General features: G+C 42.5%; 1 protein-coding gene across 9 annotated transcripts in view; it reads left to right on the top strand.

The window, feature by feature from the left end:
• The window catches only part of SYNE3 (spectrin repeat containing nuclear envelope family member 3), a 93,516-nt gene that overhangs the window by 24,118 nt on the left and 49,497 nt on the right, over positions 1–19,901 (top strand). For 6 of the 9 annotated variants that reach the window (XM_052783079.1, XM_052783082.1, XM_052783081.1 and 3 more), the window contains 2 exons: positions 16,589–16,746; positions 19,685–19,857. In XM_052783079.1, coding sequence (XP_052639039.1) covers positions 16,603–16,746; positions 19,685–19,857 — 317 coding nt within the window. In that variant the 5' untranslated portion in view covers positions 16,589–16,602. Of the gene's footprint in view, positions 1–5,108; positions 5,463–13,656; positions 13,824–16,588; positions 16,747–19,684; positions 19,858–19,901 lie in introns of those variants that run through there. The other 3 variants (XM_052783077.1, XM_052783076.1, XM_052783084.1) reach the window with 3 other exon arrangements.

The raw sequence follows: 19,901 nt of genomic DNA, 5'->3' as shown, positions 1-19,901 counted from the left end.
TTATATGAATGGCAGATGACAGCAGTTGACAAATGTAGGTGATGTTTCTTATATAAGTCAGCAAAATTGGTCTAGGCTTTGTACATAGCTAATAACACTAGCTCAGTAAACACCAGAGAAGCGCCTGGGTTAATTTAGATCTCCAGATAAAGACAGCACCCAAGGAAAAATTTTCTTGTTACCTTGTCTTTTAAGGCCACAGGAGTTGGGGTAGAAATCTTGGCTTTGTGACAATATTGCCCTTGGCTTCACCAGAGCCTGGGATTTTCCCTTGTATTCTCAGATTATAGACCTGCCAACTCCATTAGTTGTTCTGTCAATGGGTGCACACTGCTGGTATGAGATACCTATGTACAGAAAATGTCTTCAATCTAAAAGAAAGAAAAAAATTTCAAGTTTCTCTGGTTTGGGTTTTTTTTTTTAATATACAAGCTTCGAATTCCTGTATTGTAGGACTTTCCCCCTCTCCTCGCGTCCTTGTTCCCTAGTTACTACTTAATTTTTTTAAGACCCTTTCAGTGTAGAATTAATTTCTTTACCCAGATTTTCTCAGATCCAACCCCAGGTATAACTGCTTCTCCTCTGAAGCACTTCAGTTGGAAGGCAGTGCCCTTGCCACCAAGCTCTTAGTCCAGAGCTAAAGGTCCTTGCCAGAAAAATGGCCCTGTTATGGAGATCCGCAAAATGATTGTTCCCTGCCCTGAGAGAAGCTCATGAGTAAGTGTAGAATCAATAAATTAATAATGAGGGAGACGAAGAAGGAAGAAAGAGAATGATGGTGAAGCAGTAAGAGGAAGTTACTACTGCAAGGAGGTGAGGGAACAGGAGCGTGTCCCTGGCATTGCCTGGCAGCTGCCTGCACCCTGGGTTGTGTGAGGCAGTCATAGCTGTGCCACCTCCAGCTGTCCACAGTATGGCTTTCATCACTGCCCATCAGACTAGATCTCGCTGCCCACATCCCTGTTTTGCCTGCAATACGATATACTTTCTCCAGTGCTGCGGAAGATGGGTAGGAACATCTTCTGTCCATTTGCAAAATACCCTTTCTTCAGACACTCCCTTAGAGGCATCCCTTGTCATGATGCTTGTCCACCATAACCAGCTGATGGCAGTTACCTTGGGGGTGCTTGGGACTGGGCTACCAGCAACTCTAAAGATATTCTTGCCTTCAGCATTACTTTGTCATGTCAGCTGTTTGCTTGTCCAGCTATTGTGTGTAGTGAGAATACGTAATGATGGAGGACGGCTGGTACTGTCATTCTGGTCTGCAGAGCGAAGTAGCATTTGCTGTCTGATGAAAGAGGGGAAGGTGTTTATAAAAAACATTTTTGTAAGTAATTACATGAACACATTTAATCCCAATGTGTCACAGCTTTTCTTCTTTTTTTTTTTTTTTTTTTTTTTTTTTAAAAGCCCTGCTAGTGTTGAATAGTTGTAGTTAGTCAGCGCTGAGGAATTTAGCTGGATGTTAACAGGCTGCTTCAGCACTCCACGTGTAATTGTTTTCTATAGTGTGCCCTTCCCGTGTCGTCCATCACTCTGGTATTTGTGAAGTGCTTTTAGGTTATTCCTACTAGCAGGTTACACCTCCAGTTCGGGGATTTGCAGATAGATTTTTTTTTTTTTTTAGTTAAGCAACTATACCAGCAGCTAACCCACATCTTGGTTCTTTTAGTTTTGCTCAGATCACTTCTGACATTCTTCAGGGTTTGGTTTTGTGTGTGGGTTGTGGTTTTGGGTTTTTTTTTTAATGCTAACTGGTAAAGTCAAAATACTTTTTTTCTTGTTGAATGGGTCAGAGCCTAATGACTACCTCAGCCTGATCTTCCAGATGCTTAGCTTGCAGGTGGGACACCTGAATCATTAGGCTATGCCTAATGATTAGGTTCTGCGTGATGATTCATTATTTACACAGAGTGAAATTGTAGCAGAAGGAGAGACCAAGAACTTCATGGCTTTTCTGTGCCACCCCTGCCAGTACCTCCAAGCCCAGTACTTAGGACAATCTGAATGCTTGGTGTGGGTGTTCCTTTTCTGAAAAGTCCTTTCACAGCAATTCCAAACCAGATTCTTTGGGGAATAGCAATTTCATGGACAGTCCCTTTATACCAGTGTTATTCTAATTCAGAATTAAAATATAGTTAGAAATACGATCTTTCCCAGAAGATGGAAATTTTGATTCCCACACATCCCCAAGCTGCATTTAATTTGTTACTGAGAGAGCAGCTTCCACCTCTGGCCAGCCTACGATACCGACCTCTGCTAACACTTGGTAGACTTTCACCTGGGCACTTTCACGCTTTTGCTCCCAGTCGTGTCCTCGCATGTAATCCTTCCCAAATCCACGTCATGACCATCTCTCAGATTCCTCCTTAAAACTCTTTTGCTGCAATGTCTGTGGAGATTTAACCATGGTTAGGCAGCTGCTGCTCTGCCTGTGGCTTTTCACGCTGGCCAATACTGCCTCATTGCTCCTATGTGTGTCCCCTCTGTATCCGTATTCTGCCTCTTCTCTTCTGCCTCAGCGGTAACCTTGGTGAATTGGGGATGCCACTGCTGCTCTACACATGCTACCTGCAGCATGGTGGAGTGCTGGTTCACAGCTATAACCTGAGCCTCTGCAGAGTATTAAGAATACGTAACACAGTCGTAATGGTCATCTTGGACGAAAATTTTTTATACTGCTGCTCTGTTTCCTACCTGCGGGGTTTCATAGCTCTTCATCAGAGCTCAGGCAACGCTTTATAATTTATGACCCTTATAACCCTACTGGGGTGGCAACTTCTGTCTCCTCAACAGTTAGTGGTCTGGTACATCACTGGCTGTTCAAAGATACAGATGATTAGTGGGCAATGAGGCCAGTCTGTCTGGAGTATCACTTAAGTACAGTAGGTTAATCGGTGGGGCAGTGTAGTCATTTAACTCCATGGCCTGCACTGGGTTTGCAGATACATATTTCCTTTGCAGTGCCTGCAGACTGTAAGGTAATCTAAGATCATCCAACTGGTTTTCTTACAGATGTAATTGAATCTAGAGATGTCAGGCTAAAGAAGGGACTATTTAAATGCTTTCCACTACCACAACAAAATGATAGTTGGCTTGAAGAGTGGGAAAAACACTGTTCCATCCCTTGCTGGAACTGAAAATAGTGTTCTTTGTACGGGAAAGAAGGGAATGGCAGGTCAGATGTTGTGGGAACATTTAGAATATTTTGCTGAAACTGCAGTTTCCTTTTAAAATATGGAAAAATGTAAAATCAAATTTGGTCTAAAGGGAATTATGCTCAAGTGGTAGTCTAGGATTTATATATTTAAAATATGTTGTGATACTAACTTACTGAAAGTTTTATGGGGAATGCTGTGTTTCTGACTGTTAGTTTGATCCTTTCATTGCTGCCTCCAGGTTGTGGCTGACTGTACTCACCAGGGTAGCTGCTGGGCTCCTTTGCTTTCTAGGTTAGTCATTGAAAGAGACCGCTTCTTACTGTCTTTTAGAAGGTGCTGTCTATAGCTGATGTTAGCCATTTATACTCTCCTTCCTCAGTACTAGTAGTTTCAGTCCTTTTATTTTTTTTTAACAGGACTATGGCAAATTTACAGTGACTATGGGATTTACCACAGGAGAGAGAGAACAGGGGAAAAGCATGTGAAGGGGTTCATTTATAGGCATTTTAAACTCCACCATTCAAACAGCAACACAATCCTAAAACAACTCTGATTTGACTTTCAGATAAATAGACCGCTCTCCAGTTTGCATTCCCCCAGGCATTGTATATTTTAGTCTGCAGGCTGATGTGTTTTGAGATGTTCTTATCATTTCTAAGGGTTATTCACATTAACAAAAGGATGACAAGACAGTTGGAAAATAGCTGGTGTATCAGTTCCCTCTCTAGAGGTATTGACAGGCGTTGCTAAGTCCTAAGATGTTCCTCCTCTTCTGTCCCTTGTTTTTTTCACCATTGGTGACAAAATTGTGCATTCAGTTGGCTTCATTGGGGTCACCATTGCACATGGTGGTCACAGCGTAGCTAAGGCTACTGGTCTTCAGTTAATCCTCTGTATTAGCAGCTTCACAGGGTTAGCTTGATCAAGAGCTTCTACTCCATTGCTGTTCTTCCACCTAGATTTTCATCCCGTCTTTGTTCCTCTCTTCAGTTTTTCCTCATGCTGTTCACTTGTGCTGCCTGATTCTGAAATGGGTGGAGAGATTCATAGTTTTATCCCTGTTTGCACCTGTAACTTCTAATTTGGAAGTAGAATTTGAAGCAACTTTTTTCCCCATGCTTTATTTTCACTGATTTCTCCACCTCTCCTCCTTACTTTTATTATAATCCTAGAAATGCTGCTCAGTCTAGTACAAATTATGATACACAGCAGCTGTAAAACTAGAGAGATTGCTGGCCATATGGACTTGCTTTGGATTTACACCAGCTTGAGTGTAAGTGGGATCTGGTTTGGTCCTGGAGTATATTAACTAGATTTACGCCATTAGGATGATGCAAATGGCAGTGGGTGGGTAGACCAAACCAGTGGGTTTCACTGAATGTCTAACAGCAGACGTAACCAGTGGGATCATAATTAATTGAAGGAGAATGCTGCTTTATATTTTCCAATAGTTTTGGGGAATACGGAATGGAGAATTCATCATGTGCTCCATCACGAGAGACAGCTAACGCCTACAAAGTGTATTCGATTCAGTCAAATTGTGCAGCAATGGTATTGCCCGAAAATATTGGCTAATCTCTTTTTTGCATTGCACGGTTGTAACTGAGAGCAGAATCTAGATTAGTGTGTCAGTCTGTGAAGGGAATCTCCTGCTAGAGAGCTGAGAGTAAAAAAGAAGTGGAAGCTAAGGTGGGTAGAAAGGAAAATTATAATTATGTTAGAGGTTGGGCTAATGATTTCTAAAAATCTCGGCTCTGACATGTACCTGTCTCCACTTTTACTTCTTGCTGGTTTTCATGCTGCGTATTCTGGACTAACTCCTGTTCAGCAAACATCTGTCAGGCATAATAATTTCAAGCATTAATCCTTACAGGAATTAACCAGCTTGTTAGTTGATGACCTGAACTAGATAGTTTCTGGGGATTATTGCTATTTAAATCTTACCTACCTTGCAAACAGTGGCAGCATGCCGTGTGGGTTTTCTTTTATTTTCTTTTTTTTTTTTTTTTTTTTTTTTCCTGGGCTGATATGTCTTTAGATTGTCATCCCCTCTTTCGCTCCTACCACGCAGTAGGAGGCAGAGAGGAAATCCTGTGCTACCTCCGACATGAGTAAGGAGGAAGCTGCTGGTTTCTCTTCGCGCCAGACTCGCTCGTGCTGCCATGCCGAACCACTGTCGTAACGCCACGCAGAGGCCAGGCTGGATTGCACTTGCCGTGCTGGAAACCCATGGGGGAACTTTGATGAAATCGCCACAGGCTTTTACCTGCCCTTTTTTCCAGAATTCCCAGGATTTTGGTAAGGTTTTTGCAAGGTTTGTTACTTTTGTTTCATAATGAAGTGAGATGGTTGTAACCGTGCAGCCTGTCTTTACCTTTTGGCTCCTAATAATTTTTGAACTCATTTTTCGCTTTCCCTTAAATTTGCCAGAGAGATGGAAGCATCAAAGATACTAAGTTCCCTGAAATTTCAAGGATTTGACTTATGATGAAAAGGAGATAGAAATGAGTGGCCTGCTGGGGGAGGGCAATGACCGAGGGCTCTGGCAGCACGCAGCTGGTGACACACACCAAGACCAGCCCATTCGCACGCTTGTCTCCAGAGAAAGCCCACGCCTGGCCTCCTGCTCCGTGCCAGTGCCGCAGGGCGCTGGCGGAGAGGGTGGGAGGATTGGAGGGCCCTGTGCGACAAAATAAGGCCTGATAAACTGTTTTGTGAGCAGCAGGCCAGGATGCGGAACTCCTTCATGTAAGGCAGGAAAAGAGAAGCAAAAATATCCCTACCGTGGCGCTCACCACAAGGGTCAGAGATAAGGGGCAGACAGTGAAGTTCATAGAGTGTCTTGTTGGGAGTTGGAGTGTTGCTGGCACTCGATACACGGTATCAGCTTTTATAGCCCCCAAGTGTTCACCAAATCGGGACTGCTGAGAGCCCTTCCCTGAAGTTTGTTCAATAGTGTGGCTTTAAGGTCCCATATGTGACTGTTGAAACCTGGGTGTACGGAATAAACTAAAAAGAGATTAAAGAAATTCAGTATTATTTTTTTAAGCAGGGAGTATAGTTTGCACAAGCGTTGTCGCATGTGTTGTGCTCATTGAGCCCAAACGTGGCCATTGGAGGCTCTGTTGTGCTGTGGTTTAGCAGTGGTTCCCTGTCACAGAGTCGTAGAATCATAGAATGGTTTGGGTTGGAAGGGACCTTAATGATCATCTAGTTCCAACCCCCCTGCCATGGGCAGAATCAGATGCATTTTCCTCCAGGAAGGCGATCACCTGCTTCTCCTGTTTTCTGAATCAACCTTTAGCAAGGTACTGCTGAGCCCTGATCTATGAATTCAAAGGAGAAATAGCAGGGGAAAATTCCAGTGACGCCTTTAAAATATAACAAGTGTTTGTTGTACCTTTAAAAGATGGCTTTGGAGACTACTGAAGAAAGATTATTATTCTTTTAGATCAAAGTTAAGGCTGTGCCATGATGTGTATTACTCCCCATAGATTATATATTACTGGGGTTATAAGAATCTATATCTTTACACTTTTTCCTTCTTTCAAATGTTTGAGAATCATTAGTGCTATGACACATCTGTCAGGAGATGTTTCTCAAATATGCCAGCATCTGTGTGCAAATCCCCAGCTGATATAAACCCCTGTTGCTCTAAATGTATCTCTGTGTTAGCTCTCTGGCAGCCGGTGGCCCCAGAAATATGCACCATAATATTTAGGGTGGGATTTTCAAAGTTGCTGAGAAGAAGTAGGCCCTGAGGTCCCATTGGGGTCTAAATAGAGCTGAGCTGCGTGATCTTTTCAGATGTTCACAGGAAAAAAAGAGCTCTGTTTTCTTATAGTTTTCAATTTTTAAAAGGTAATTAAAAGTGTATGATGTAAGAGTGGGAAGAATAAGCATCGGCTTTACTCTCGCTGCTCAGCACAGTAATTAATCTGTGATCACAGCTTTAAATAACTTTCTGGTCCTCCTCACTGGAGGTGGACTGCTGACAAACACGGCTTACTGCTGGGTCCTGCTGCCACTTTCCTCTTTCTTTTAGTTTTGATTAATCTCAGTAGGAGGAGGTTCAAATCCTATTTAGGTTTATGAACTATAGGACTTCAGTCCTCAATCAGCCTGAAAAGACTACTAAAAAGGCAGCGCTGCTTCATCTCGGAGGCGTTCTTCATCCCTGTTGTGAAATCCTGGGCTATCAGAGCGCTGGAGTTGTGGCGATGGTGTTTTCTTTACAGAACTGAAAGTGTGCTTGCACTCCAGCAGCTGCTAGGACTGGTCTTTGCAATTGAAAGCAGAGATGCGGTCTTGCTCTTTAACCCACAGTGCCGGGTGAGCACGCACAGTGGGAGGGTGACGAAGGCATGGAAACTGCAATAGTTCAGGCAAAAATGAGTCACGAGAAAGCAGCCTGTTTTATTCAATTCCAGAAGTGTTCTCAGCCACTCAAAATTAATTTATATCCACCATTTTGCAGTGGTCTACTTTGTTTCTGAGCTTAGAGATGAGGTTGCTGGCAGTTCCAATAAGTATTTTGTTTGGGACACAGGCTGGCCTTGTTGTCCGTGGGTTTGTCTAAACAGAAACCAGTGCTGTTTTGCAACATAAAGCCTGGCATTATCAGCTTAATGCAAATATGACTTTAAATTATGTCCAGAGTGCTGGCTGTTCAGGTCTAGCTTTACTTACCCTGCTATATGGTTTTGACAGCGTTTCAAGTGTTTAGCTCTTGCAGTGGTCATCTTTCTCTTTCTTTATATAAACACATCTTCCTGTTGTGTACAAATTAAAATCTGCTAATTTTTCCACGATCATGTGCTTTGATCCCATGAAGATAACGCTTATTTTAATCAACTTCAGTATTTAAAATTAGTATTGTCCTACTTGCTAACTATTTTTTTAATTCCAATGAGTCTCTCTTTCACCATATAAATATCTCATTAGCATCATCCTAGTGATAATGTTTTGAAAGATATATCTGAGAAATCTTATGTTTTGCGGAGTTAGTCCTTCAGCTGTTCCTCTAAAGGGGACAAAAGATATTGGGCCTTTAGAGTATACTTGTTAAGTACTTGCAAGTGACTTTATTTCTAACAAATATTTCTAGTAAATACTTGACTTAAAAGGTTTATTAGTGTAAAAGCTGTGTGCTTAGTGCTCCCAGGTTGTACACAATTGCTCACTCAGAGGCAGAGGCATTTGACTAATGGTCAAATGAGATTTTAACACTGGTTTTGTAAGGGGGAAAAAAATTGTATGTGCAAAAAACCCCTGGATCCAAATGTGGAAACAGCGATGTGGAAGAGGAAAGGATGTGGAAGAGGGAAGGATGCAGACTTTGGGACAGATCGACATCCCATAGGCCTGAGCACCCACATTACAATTGTAGGCCTCTTCAGGACATGGGATTCCTGCAGAAGGCACATTGTCCCACCTCTGGCATGGATCCTTCCTTGGAAGTGCCCCTCTCTCGCACTGACTCCCCAGGGAATCGCAGGGCTCCTAGCTCAAGGTGTCCCACCGACAGCCTGAGGTCCATTGCAATGAATCCTCTCTCCTGGTGAGAGGCACACTTCTGAGTCCCAGCATGTTTGCAGACACCAAGCTGACGCCACGTGCTTTAGCAGGGCTTGAGGATCTCTTAGTATTTCTGGCTTCAAGGGGTGGGCGGAGGACATGGGTGGTGGAACCACCACAGCTTGCACAGAGCACTGGAAATGCAGCTGCAGTCTCTAACAGCCCTTTCTGCATTCCACCTCTCCATGTTCCTAAGCGCACACTGACGCCTTGCTTTCATTGCTGAACCCTTCTGACATGCCGTCTCTAATCTCTTTGGGACAGAGGTATTATCCTTTTAACTGTAGGGCACTTCTGCTCACCGCAAGGTGCTGTGAAAGCGCACTCGTCGTACGCAGATTAACACATTGGGGTCCTGATTATGAAAATGGCCCTCAGGAGTCACCGTGTGACAAACTGCACACAAACAAGAAGAGCTGCTGCCAGCCAGCCGGGGAAGATGGACAATTTCTTACTACGGTTGTGATGCCAAACCAAAATTAAGCAGCACAGCTGGGGTATTAAAAATCGCAAGGAAGAATTACTTGGGGATAGTCTACTGAGCAAAACCAATTTGCAGAATATATTTGGCAAATAGTTAGGAATAACCACACCTTTGAGAAAATGAGATTGTCTGTACACAATATATGACCAGCAAAAGAGGAACGATTTATCAGATGTATTATTCACTCTGAATTATTCACTGATCTCTAGCCAAGAGGCAGATACCTCAGAGGTTTATTAGTCAGTGTATCGGTGCTGTGACTGGCACCCGGTACTGAGGCATCATACAGTCTGTGGAGGACAAGTGGGAGATAATTAAATACATAAATTCTAGCCTCCAGAGACTGTGAGACTAATGCGCCATTGGCTTGCAGTGCTTCTTCATTGGCTGACTGATGGTAAAACTCTTCGGGAGCTGAGCAAAGCTGAAACCTGGCCTACTTCAGCAGCTGGGGACAAGTCACAAGCTGTAGATTGCTGGTAAGCCCACAGGTACCTTTCAGGGCCAATTTCTGAAGCAGATTCCCTGGATCTGAAGAATCTCTGCTGAAGTTGCAGAGCAGAGGTGTTTAACCTGTGATTTCCCAGACGAAAGAGTCTGTGAATGGTAATTAGGAAAAGGAAGTCTCTTGTCATTAAGTTTAAAGTCACTAAACAGAGATCTGCATCTCTGTAGAGTCTCTTGTCATTAAGTTTAAAGTCACTAAACAGAGATCTGCATCTCTGTAGAGATACTTGAAAGGGTACATATTAGAAAAGGTTGAAAATCACTCTCTGCAGTGTTTATTAACTGAATTATCAATTTTGTTCTTGTCCTTTCAAGTATTTCCTTCTTGCCTAGAGGCAAGAAACAAAGTGCCTTTGAAGATAAGGTGTTAATCTATAAAGGGGTTAGAGATAGCCTTACTCCCCAGGGGGGCTGAGTGAATAAATGCTCTAAAGATTGTTTAATACCTCAATAATGTGGGGATAGAAGATCAAAATCTAAATCAGACATATCTAATATAGATACTCTGTCTCCTTGGTGGTAAAAAGGAATTCTGGATCAGTACTAAAACCTGCATTTTACTTACCTAATTGAATCATGGTAGACCAGCTGTGTGTGTGGAGTGTATGGAGTGGGGAGACATTTGAAATAGAGTCCTCACCTATACTTTTTACTTCCAAATGACTTGAAGATTGAAATATAAAAGTGCCGTGGTCAGATCTACTGATTGTCATTCCTGATACTAAAAGGGAAGATAGCCCCAGGACCCAACTCTGCCTTACTTGCACATGATGATTCCATTCAGGTATAGAACTATTATAAAATTTCAATCCCTTTTTTTAGGAAATGGCTTTTTTAGACCTGGGAATTACATATTTTCCACAGCAGTCTTAGAAAACAAAAAGATAGGCCATTTGCACTGGCTGTCACCAAAGTCTGAAATTAATCTTTAAACAAATGATTGAAAAAAATCAGGCTTTTTTGAGAGTTAGCTTGCGCAGAACATGTCTCTGCTTTTCAGTTTTTTGTATCAAATAGAAAATTGTCAGGTGTGATCACGTTGTGGCAGAACGTCCTGCATTAGCCATAGGCTTCCTATGAATGGTTTTGTAAAGGAAATGAAATGGTTATGATATGCACGAGTGCTGTATGTACTCATGATGTTCGCATTCCTTGGTTGAAGGGAATGCTTGTAACTAGGATATGGATGTGTTTATTCCAAAAAACTATTTATTCTCTAGCTCATTAATTAGGGCAAACAATCGCTGGCTGTCATAAACATTCACTGCAAATAACACAGGAAAGGGCTCTGTTGGAAGATGGCCAAGGTGATAGGATTAATGTGTTGAGCCTCTAAAAGACTATGCTGGAAGTAACGACACCTTTTATTTGAAACCCTGAGGGCTTCTGCACCTACTCAGGCAGTTTAACTCAGCTCTGCGTGGGTGTGGCTACCCCGGAGGCTCTCAGTCCCTCCGCTGGTAAAGCATCAGCTAATAACACTATGCAAAATAGCTCCTCCTGGAGTAGACCAAGAATATTCAGCTTTGGAAAAACAACGGTCAGTGCTTCACGTCTCTGTGATCTGTGCCAACAACTGACCCTCCGCTCCAGCCTAAAGCAGACAGGTCAGAGCCCTCTTTACCGTATCAAGGGAAGGTGAAAAGTTATTAAATTATCCCAGATACAATTCCCAGAACCAAAATTGCTTCCACACTCATGCATTTGTATAAAATTTGACACAGTCCAATGGGTTTTTTTTAAATCTTTTTTTTTTCACATTCAATCCCAGAACCAAGTGGAAAGGGTTATGAAAAGTTTGAAGTATTTCAATAATTGGAAAATGGTTTCCCTAATGGTGAGTGATTTGAATTTCCTGGAGCATTTTTTGTACTTTTATTTTTGTAAGAACTGGGTTCTGGAAACTATTCAAGTAGTACATGGATATGGGATTCCAAGACATATTGAAGCCATTTAAAAGCCTGTGTTCTGTAAATGTAGGGTTTAAAAGAATGTGTAAAATGGGAGTGGTTGTGAGAAATGTTTTAAGAACTTTTTTGGTTTTTTTTTAAAAAAAAAGCAGCATGACTTGGCAGAGATAAAATAGTACGTTAGGAAACATTGCAAAATAATAGGATAATCCTAACAAAAAGATACTGCGCTTGCAAAATATCTTTAAAAGCTCTCAGTAGTGCATTAAAAATATTAAATAAGTAAATCTTGCAATACCCGTGTGAGAGTTATTAGATGCACTAGAAAGATTGCTGAAGTAGCTGTACTTGAGGAAGAAGTGCTTGCAGAAATTTGGCCCTGCGAGTGCTGGTGGATCACGTAGAGGATGACCTGTGCTTTTCACTGTGTCAGGGTCTGCCGTGGAAACCCAGGCACCTCCATGTCCCTCAATGGTGCTGCTACCATGTAGTGGCTCCAAGAGCTATAATGCAGAGCAGTCAGCTAATTAATTTATCCGTTCTTTCAGTGGGACGGCTCCAAGACCGCGGCCGATACAAGGCTGCCTCTGTACCTCTTCAGCCCAGCCCAACACAGAAGAGGCAGAGCTTAGGAGCTGAGCAGATTTTACAAGCAAAACCCAGCTGCTGTTGCTTTGGATCTCATTAATTCATGTTGGGGTATTCAGCCTGTGGCTCGTGGGCAAGCTAGGGGGGCAGTGCATGTGTCCCCAGCACCCTGCCAGCTGCCCCTTCTCCTCAGGGAGCTTGGGAACAGGTGGTGGGTTACAGTCCTCCGACTTCCCTCCTTGCTAAATGGCTTTGTGCCTGGATGAGAGAGGGGGAGAGGAGTGATGCTGACTTGAGATGGGGGTGTGTTGCCACAGGAGTTCACCTTTCCCTCTACCAAAGGTACAGATGTCCCATGTGTGGTGGCCAAGCCGCAGGCGGCCCAGTACAAGCCCTGCTTGTGCTGTGGGTGTGCAGTGGGTCTGGCAGAGCAACGGGGCAAGGGCTGAGGCACCATGCCCTCTGTGGCACTGAAACATGTGTGCCTACTCAGACACTGCCAACCACTGTTTTGGGGGCCGTGGAGGTTTGATTCAGAGAAGGTAGGAAGACCAGTGTTGTGGGAGAGGTTCAGCTAAAGGATTCTGGAGCTTATCTGTGTCTCACATTTTCCTGTTCCTGAAACGTGCTTTTTATAACCTCTGGACGTGCTGCAGGAGCTGTCCTGAGTCAGTTACGTTCAGCACCCTGAAATATGCTTCTTCCTTACCTCTAATAAGTAACTGTGTTATTGCATTTGGGCAAATAAAACTTGGTTTTGCTCAGCATCTCATTATCTATGCCAGAATTTCTTATGTGTAGTTATTACCCTCATTTAGTAACATATGTATAGAGATGCTAAATGCTTTCTGCAGTATAAATATGCCTTCCATGGTATGAATTAATATACTGATTCAAGTGGCATTAAAATGAAAAGCTGTTTGGAACAGCTACACGCATGTGAAAATGACTATGATAAAAATAATTTTGTACAAATTGCTCAGAGGATCGCACCTGTGATTAAGGGGAGGCTTTCCGTGGCACAGTGGGTCCTAGCGACTGAGCCTGTGGCCTGGGACAGGGGCTGTCGCACCGCAGTACAGGTGGCCCTAATGGTCTGCTGCTGTTGCAGGTTGGTCTGTGAATGCTGGCTTTGCACAGCTGAACAGCTCAGGTCTGTTCCAGGAGCTGCTATGTCTCCTTTGTATTTCTTGTACTGATCACAGCCCTGTATTTCATGTCCAGTATTGCTCAATCATTTAGTCCCAATGATGCAGCAGAAATGGGTTAGATACTGTTGATTCATTAACATTTATCCAATAATAATTTATCCCAGCTTTAGGAGTGTTTGCAGAGAAATTACAGATATTGCTAAATTTCAGATAGCCAACAGCTGTTCTTCCTCCCAAGCAGACAATAAGTCAGAAAACATACTTTTTCCTTGCAGATATCAACCCATGCCTTTAGTGCCTGGGAAGGGTGAGCGGGTTCCAGAACAAAAGACTCCAGGACACTGCAGCTGATTGCTTCAGCCAGGGTCTGGCTGCCCAGCGTGGAGGAAGGAGGGAGGACAGGACACAGTCAGTCTCAAGAGGCAGCCCAGATCCGTGTCAGGTATTGCAGGTCATAACTACCATGAAATCTGCCTGGGCATTGGGTCAGAGTCCATGATAAATGTAATCATCTTTATGGTGCTAGGTGTAGGAATTACTTGGTCAAAATCAGTCAACGATGTTATGCAGGGAGTTGGAGTAGCAAAGTATTTATCTTCCATTGCAAACTGGTGATCTTAACATTGAAATAACATTTTTCATGGCTTCCTGTGTTGGCTGCTTACGTGGAACACCTGTATGTGGGATGGGGGTCTCTGTATCTGTGGGTTTGGACAGAAAATCCTTGTGCTTAGAGGAAAGCGGCATGAGAGCAGAGTGTGAGTGGGGTTTTCTTCATGTTAGATGACAGTAGGTTTTCCGCTGCTTCTTAACCATGTTTCATTGCCCTCTACTTCTTGTAAGAAATAGGACTAGGGTAACGTAATGTTCCGTATTGGCTACTCCATGACTGGAGTCCTGAAGCCAATTTTAAATTTGATATGGATGTTGCCAGGAATAGACACCTCTCTTAGGAAATGAATGCCACTCCTCATTAGAGTCTATCCAGCAAATGTACCATGAGTTTTTGTTTCACAATAGCATAACTGGAATCACCACAGCTTACACTCGTGCATTCAGAACTATTTGCCTAGAAATGTATGTATGTAAGAAGGGAGGTTTTAGGGGACAGTCCCTCTACTACTGCCAGATACAATGAGAAATGTTAATGTGAAAATGAGTTGATCAGTCAGCTACAGAAAAATGTGTGCTCTTTTCTGAGGGTTGGGTTATTATAGTTCAGAAACGTCAGTTCTGGACGAGTCATAGTTGGAGAAGGACACAGCTATCTAGCAATCCACTGAGAATAACATTACCCCTTTAGTTAGCTTCATCCTTAAGACTCTTGTGATGCAAGTCAATGATTTTAGCTTTAATTATATATCCTGTCATATTTTTTATATTTGAGAGAGGAAGTAGCTGCCCCATGCCACACCACCCTCACTAAATCCAGTACATCCTGTTCTATTCTTTAATCTTTTCAAGGTGAGGTCACACTTTTTTAAACTGCTTTCTAGCTCTGAGGGTTACAGTTTTGGATTCTGCCCTGTCTGACATCTCTCACTTAGGGAGGAATTCCATCTTCCATGCAAATGCAGCTCCGCTTGTCTGCACAGGGGGGTCTGACCCGTCCTCTGCTCCAGTAATCCCTGTGGGTAGTACAGTAGCTGCTCTGTAGCTGCAGTTCTCTCACTCTCTTCTGGGACCTGTTGAGCATAAAGCCCACTGAAGGCTGGGAAGCAACAATTTAGACTGTTTCTGTTGTCAGACATCAGTGCTGTGAACACTAACGTCTTGTTTCCTCTGGTCTAATGTGGAAGAAAATGCAGTGGGAGCTACAGGGGAGGACATCTAATATTGCATAAATCCTTTTACCTCATGAACAGGAACATCGGCAGGATGGTGGGGAGCTTTCTGCCAGTGAGCAGAAGAAGGACGGCTCTCCCTTTGTAAACACTAAGCTGCCAAGAGTTAAAGTGGTTACAAAACACCACTGGTCCAGCTTCGCCAAGAGCCGTGCTCTGTCTCTCGCACCAAGCACTTTCTTCCACGTGACTTGTTTCATGGAAACTGACGGTGCTGCTGTGGAACTGAATTCTGTGCAACAAACTTGGGTTCAGTAATTAAGCCTCAAACTTTGTGCTGCAAAAATATTTCAGTGATGAATAACAAAGAGGAGGAGTATTTTAATTCACAAGAGACACTGACTGCTTGGCTGGCAGTAGTTGCAGGATGTGATCCAAACTCATTTAATGTCAATGGCTATCTTTCTGTTCACTTCAGCAGCAGAGCTGACCTACAGGGGGCTTTGTTATGGTTCATCCTTATTAGTCAAGTTAGTACAGCAGTGCCTAAGGGTGAGCGTAGGATGGCTCTTCTCTATTGTACAGGCACAAAGGAGGCCATCTGAGCAGCAGAGAGCTTATGCTCTGAACAGAGAAGACACAAGGGCACATCAAAAGAGCAACCAACCATCATACCCTCCTGCTGATTGGGAGGGGGCAACAAGAGAGAGGGAGGGGAAATTAAAAACTTGAAGCCTGGTATGGAATAAAAGAGGTGGCAAAAGAAGAAATCCATCAGTGTTGATATTCCCGTGTGATGGCTTGTGAGTAGTTTGTCTTGACAGTTGCTGGCCAATTCCTGTTGTCTCTGTATCCCAGACTCACTGCATGTGCATTCGGATAACCTCTCCATGGTCTCAGCAGAACAAGTTAACTGAGGGCCTAAGCATCTGATCCTGATCTCACCAGCTTTAAAGGGTTTATATACCTCTAAATGAAGTATGTGCTGAAGTGCTCCGTTAGTCTGGTGCTTGGTGCTCAGTACATGAGCCTGGAAGGGCATAGGGAGAGTTTTGTACTGACTAGGCTCTGGGAAGAAACAGAAAGTGTTTGTGATTGGTGTAGCCAGTCTGGAATACACCACAAACACCAGATTAATCTAATTTGAAAGCTTTGAATTCAATCTGTTTACTGTAATGGACCCTCCCACAGTTCCCCACCTTCTTTTTGTTTCCTGGTATATTTTCATTTGGGAAAGCTGCACTGTGAATGTTTTCTGTGCTCAACTGACTCATGATACTGTTACATTTTTTGGTATTATCGTTAAAAAGGAAAGCCACAACATCATTAGCTTTTCTCCCTTGCTCCTTTAGATTGCCTTGAATGCATTCCTGTTTAGGTCTTAACTAAAACCTACCTACTTCCCTGTTTCTTATGCTTTCAGCTTCTTCGAATGCAATGACTCAGCAACTACAGGATGAATTTGACAGTAGTGTGGAGAATGCAGAAGCTTGGATGAAGGCCATCCAAGAGAGACTGAGGATCAATGACAACACCAAGGGACCTCGATCTGCCCTAGAAGCCAGACTGAGAGAGACTGAGGTAAGGGAAGAGTGATGTAGCAGTTCAGAGGCAGCTGTCACTGCTGCATTGTTACAGCAGTTATTGCTGTGAGCTCTGGAGTTTTCTATTAGGAAACTGTCAGCTGCCCCTGCTTGCTGGAATATTGGTCCTGTGTGGATGGGTTTACATCACTATTCTTCCTAGTTTTTCCACCTGCAAAATGTTTACAGACATAGAAGGAGAGGATGGCAATTTGATATCAAAGGCTTCCAAGCTTTTCAGATTGATTTGGAAGACTAGCAGCAGGTTTGGCAGGCTAAAGTGTTTAAACTCTCCTTTGAGCATGCTCAAACCTGAAACAATTGAGTCCCTGCTTGCAGTTACCAGATAGTGATTTGCAGAAGCCCAGCATGTAGTACGAGAGAGTCAGATCACGTTAGTGTTCCATCTCCTGCAGAACTCTGGCACTGACAGAGAAAGATTGCAGTGTCCTAGTAATGGGCTGTTTTAGAGTAATCCCCTTGTCCTTTTCCATAAACCCTGGTGATAAGAGAGTTTACAGCTCCCCTTTATAATCTGTCTAATGAAAAGGTAAATGTTTTCATTTTTTTCTGGTCTTACTTAATCTCTTGTATAACTCTTCTCACAGAGATCCTGTTACAGATTGTGCCTGCTCTCTTACTGTGATTTCACATTAATTAACTTCAGTTTTACTAGATGTTATCTTGTTCTTGTAATCTCAGAGAATGAAACACAGCTGTTTGTCCTGTCTCTACCATTCATGATTAGAGGGAGTGGTGGTATTTCTATGATTAACATTGAAACTATTTTTATAATTGTATTATCTTCAATTCCAACTAGTCTGTTCTTTAAGTAGCCAAATCCTTCCCATCATTATTTACCCAAATGTCTTTCTTTTTGTGTGTCTACTCATGTTTGGACTGCCTTTTCTGAAGTTTAACAACTCAAAAAAAAAAAAAACCCCATTGCAGGCTTACATGGAGGACAAGGTAGTTTACATGATGGTACTGCAATGTCTTCAGCCTTTTTCCTTGACTGTGGCCCATTAGAGGCTGGATCTTGGCTCTGGCGTAATATAGAGACTGTTCATGGCATGATGGATGATGGCTGGAGTTGCATGTCAGTCATGAAAATCTGAAGTATTTCCTCTTGGTCTATAGATTTATTTCTGCCCTTAAATTATTTTCACACTTTCCTTTTGTCTGGGAAACTATGATATGTACAGTCTCAAAAAACTGCAAGAAACACAGAAACTTCAGTAGGGGGAGTGGTAGTTTGGCAAAGGAAGTGCATTCATGGCAGAGATAACAAGATGTAGGATTTAGAGGTTTGTGGTGATTTAATATGGCCTGAACTGAAGCCTGTTGACTTCTGTGGGCTTTGGAGGAGGTCTATAACATGCAAAAAATGATGTTAGAAGATTTTTTCAATTCAGACTTTGGAAATTCATCATTCTAAAGAATAACAAGTGTCTGTTCTCTCCTCCTTTATGTACCTTATTCACCTCCTGCTCCCTCATCCTGCCTCCTTTCTGGGCCTGGCTTCCATGTCCAGCTCACATGTCCTTGTGATATGCTTGCTGCTTCACCTATTGGCTGTTTTCAAATCCAGTGATCATTTTTCAGCTCCTTTTTTGCATCTGGCTTGCCTTTTTTTTCATGCTTCCTTCCTGTGGTTTATTTTCTGTTAATTTGTTAATCAAAATGCCAGCCAAAGATACCAATCATTTAAAAAACAGATTTGAAGAAGAAAAATGCCTGTACAGCCACTGCTTTCTCTCCAGCTGTTGTTTGCTTTCACTTGCTGGAAAAATGTCAGGCTTAGAATACAGCTTTACTCTTAAATTTTTCCTGTCGGGTGATAGCTATGGCTTTTATTTTTTCTCTGTGCCCTACCCTTTGCCCTGCTTTCCTAGATTCTTTTAATCACACTTTTCATAGCAGATAATTCGTCCCAACACCTGTTTTTACATCACATGCAGATGTGCTGTGTACATGCCAAAAGAACAGTCTTTTCCCAGAATGTGAGACTGGAAATCCAAAGGCCTGTGATTTGGTCTTACCTTTGCAATAACTGCCGTGATTTTTTGGAACAAATACCCCAGGTCTAATCTGTCCAAAAGTAGTTGCTGATTCTGAACCTCTCAGTGTTTTCATTATAGAAGCCTTTTCCTTGAAACTTGAAAGCCTGCAGTTTGCCAGGAGTTTGTGGAATAACAGCAAGAAAAGCTAATCTGATGGTATCAGAAGTTTGGATAAAGTGATGCTGAAAGCTGACATCCAAATTGGGACATAATTATTCTGTTACATTATATAGAACTTGTGCTGATTTTCCATCTCTGGATAGAGGAAGAGAGTCTACTTAAAATTAGATGGCTTAACTTTCAGTTCCTGGCATTCTGATTTGTGCAAGATACATGTTTTCACCAATTCATAACTTACCAATTTAGGGTCAAAGCAAAATTTGGTAGCAAGCAGAAAATTCCACTAGTTAATTTCTCTTGGCTTGTTTTCTGAGCCAACTTTTATTTGCAGTAGGAAGCCTTTTTAATATGCTTCATAATTTCTTATAGTAGAGCTTAAAATTGAGATGGTGCAGTGTACCCTGTGGAGATTGTCTCTACGCTCTTTGGCAGGTGGGGAGAGCAACTGGCATGTGGCAATGTAGTGCTATAACTTTATAACAGCAATGGAAACACAGCCACAGATATTTGATAGAAGATGATCTGGTTTTTGTAGTTAGCTTAAATGTTTTTCAACTGCTATGTGGTTTTCAATTAAATTTAGTCCTTTAGGATGTTTAAGAATAAACAAGTCTGAAGAAAAGTTCATATTTTCCTTCCAGGAGAAGCTTTGCAGCAGGGACTTCATGATTCCTGGGTAAAAACAAAGTTTAAATTTCATCAATTATACTTGCTTTCTTTTCATGCTTTCAGTCTCACTTGTTTTTCTCATAGAAAATACGTGCGCTGGAACCAGAAGGCAGCTTGAAAATGGACTTGATTCTTGTGAAGGCAGATGCTGCTCTTCGCAGCATCAGTGAGGATAAGAAGCATGAGGTACTATCTAAACTGAAAGACATTAAAGCCTTGTGGGAAGAGACAGCCATATACATTACTCACTGTCACAGGTAAGACAAACGTATTTTTGCACAAGACTGCTATTTGGTGTGTT

This window comes from Harpia harpyja, chromosome 3 (assembly GCF_026419915.1).
Source record: "Harpia harpyja isolate bHarHar1 chromosome 3, bHarHar1 primary haplotype, whole genome shotgun sequence".
Lineage (NCBI taxonomy): Eukaryota > Metazoa > Chordata > Aves > Accipitriformes > Accipitridae > Harpia > Harpia harpyja.
Note: the sequence above shows the minus strand (reverse complement) of the source record. Positions and strands in the feature narration are given on the sequence as shown.